The sequence below is a fragment of the Phaethon lepturus genome, unplaced genomic scaffold (assembly GCF_000687285.1).
Source record: "Phaethon lepturus isolate BGI_N335 unplaced genomic scaffold, ASM68728v1 scaffold19138, whole genome shotgun sequence".
Taxonomy (NCBI): Eukaryota; Metazoa; Chordata; class Aves; order Phaethontiformes; family Phaethontidae; genus Phaethon; species Phaethon lepturus.
The window spans coordinates 71-2,641 of NW_010559933.1; the positions used below are offsets into that span (position 1 = coordinate 71).

Consider the following 2,571-nt stretch of genomic DNA (forward strand, 5'->3'; position numbering starts at 1 on the left):
GCCCTCTAGGAGCTGCAGGCTGAGACTAAATGGAGGAGCTGGACCCCATCAAGAGACCGACCCCGTTAAGTAAGAACTGCCCCCCAACAGCCAAACGCCAACAGGAACCCCAATAGTGCCCCCCACTTTGGGCTAAATATCCATAAGAGAAGAGCCAGACCCCACAGAGTAAGGGGTGGGGTGCAGGGGTGGGCAAGGGGAAGGTGGGGCGATGGGCACCCTCAGAGGGCAGGGGAGAAGGTTCACACAGCCCCACACCAGCCCCCTGCAGAGCAGGGGTTTTTTCTTTATTTACACAGCAGCTTGTTCCAACCGCAGGGCAGGGCCAGAGGTGCAAACCAGGAGCCCCCTCCCTCCTCTCTGCCCTCAGCACTTCGGAGGGGACGGCTTGCGACCCTGACTGAGAGCATCTCCCACCCCTCAAAGCAGCCCCTCTTCCCACTCCTGAGCCCTGGCCCCAGCAGACCCAAGCTGAGCTGCTGGGCCCAGCCCTGACACCGTTCTGGGGCATCTTCTTGGGCCATGGGTCCATAACAACACGTTCCACGAGCTGGGGACAGCCCCAGCCCCAAGGCAGGGCACCATCGCGATGGGCTCAGTCCATCTTGGTGGGCTCCTTCTTACGCTGCCTGGCCTCCCTGGCAATCTTGGCCAGGGAGAGGAGAATGGGGACAGCCATGGGCAGGAAGAGTGGGATGTAGATGGCAAATTTCTGGTCATCAGGGAAGTAGAGAAGATGGAGAAGAGATGGGTCAAAGAAAGCCCGTTCTGAGGAAGTGACTGCCTCCTTGCTGGCCTGGAAAGCCAAGTGCAGGTGGCCTGTGGCCAGCTTGGCCATGGCCCTCTGCGCCGAGGCCACCGCTCTGTACACCTGTGTGGGAACACCACCAATGGTCAGTCCCTGGCCAGGGAGGGCCACAGGAACAAGCCAAGCCTGGGGAGCACCACACCAGCAGGAGCTCAGGGTTTGCACAGGGACTGTGACACCTGGCCCCCTCTGCTCCCCACCTCAGGGTGCCCCAGCTCTACCTCAGAGGCAACATCATCTTTGATGACAATGTTCCCGATCTTGTCCAGGAGCTGGGCCAACGAGGTCAAGGTGGTGGACACGGTGGCGATGTTCTCCACAGTGTGGGCCCAGAGCAGGCGGTCCAGCTCCCAGTCAGCCAGCCCCTCATTCCCCGGGCTCTCCAGCACAAACTCAGGGGGCAGCTCCTCCCGAGATAACCCGAACAGTAACCTGGGAGTAGAGGAGAAGGTCCCAGCCCACATCAAAGCCTGCAGCCCCACGTGCACTCCCTGCTCTTCCCTGCTGCATTCACAGTCCTGGCAGGGCTCCACCACGCCTCATGGCCTCCTGGGTGCAGGGCAGGACAAGACAAGCCTCCTACCTCAGGAGATGGAAGATGCGCCAGCACCCCTGGCCAGAGAGCAGTGCTGGTTGGTGGTCAGCACCTCAAAGGCCACGAAAAGCCACCCTCAGCCTCCCCAAGCCCAGGGAGGAGTGAACGAGCTGCATGGATACAGCCTGCTCTGACCCCACCGATCTCCAAGTCTGCCAGGAGAGCACACACAGACCCAGGGAGGGAAGAGCCCATCCTCACCGGAGCTGGGCCAGGAAAACCTCCATCACTCGCACCATGTCCACGTCCACATGCAGCGGGAGGGAGGCTTGGGGGGAAGCAGGAGCTTCAACGTTGTAAACCTGCAGCAGAGCATGTCAGCGAGGCACGGCTGGAGCCCTGGGGCTGGCAGGGCTGCCAGCACTCGCTAGGGATGGAGTGCCACTGCCTGGTCTGAGCGCTGCCAGCACCCCCAGGACCCCGTACCATGATGCCGCCCCAGCGGGGGCTGTGGAAGGCATTGGTGCTCACTGGGGCTCCGTCCTTGTCCTGGATGTACAAAGGGGAGTGGGAGCGCTCTGGCACATAGAGCAGGAAGTTCAGCACGGGGTAGAGAGAGGCAGCGCTGGAGCCTGCAGCAGGACACAGTCAAAGAATTCCCCTGGCCAGCAGGGACAGCGAGAGCAGACCACCCGTACGCAGCGCTGGGGCAGAGCGCAGCCTGGCTCCTCCTTCCACAACAAGCTCCGAGCGAAACTGCCAGCCCAGCAGGTTCCAGCCACCCTCGCTCCCATCTGGGCCTTGACAGGGCATGGTGCTGTGGGGAGGGAAGGGGCACAGACCATAGGCACAGCTGTCCCCCCTCTCTCAGCTGAGTCAGGAGCGCAGCACTTACCCAGCCTGGCCTCCACAGGGTTGATGACATGCGGGAGGCTGTGAGCGCTCAGGAAGAAGCTGGAGGACTCCTTGTCAAAGCGTGGTGTCACTCCTAGGACAGCGTAGTACAGGATCTGCAGGCACACAATAAAGACGTTGCTGGCAGAGAAATGCGTCTCAAGGGCATCCAGCAAGGCCCAGAGCTGGGCTCTACCCATCGCGTCTCCCAGCCCTCACCTGCGAATCAACAGAGAAGTTGGCCACCAAACTCAGTTTGTCCAGGACGGGCTGCACATAGTGGTTCACGGCATCCTCGATGTCCCAGTTCACAGCATGGGACTTGGGGTCGGGG

The 2,571-nt window shown here is 61.5% G+C and overlaps 1 protein-coding gene across 1 annotated transcript in view; it reads right to left on the reverse strand.

The window, feature by feature from the left end:
- Window positions 1–595: 595 nt before the first annotated feature.
- Window positions 596–2,571, reverse strand: part of PIGS (phosphatidylinositol glycan anchor biosynthesis, class S) — a gene marked incomplete at its 5' end in the record, with an annotated part of 3,668 nt that continues 1,692 nt past the window's right edge. Inside the window, 6 exon segments of the mRNA XM_010293535.1 lie at window positions 596–871; window positions 1,030–1,240; window positions 1,605–1,705; window positions 1,830–1,975; window positions 2,239–2,353; window positions 2,457–2,570. Coding sequence (XP_010291837.1) covers window positions 596–871; window positions 1,030–1,240; window positions 1,605–1,705; window positions 1,830–1,975; window positions 2,239–2,353; window positions 2,457–2,570 — 963 coding nt within the window.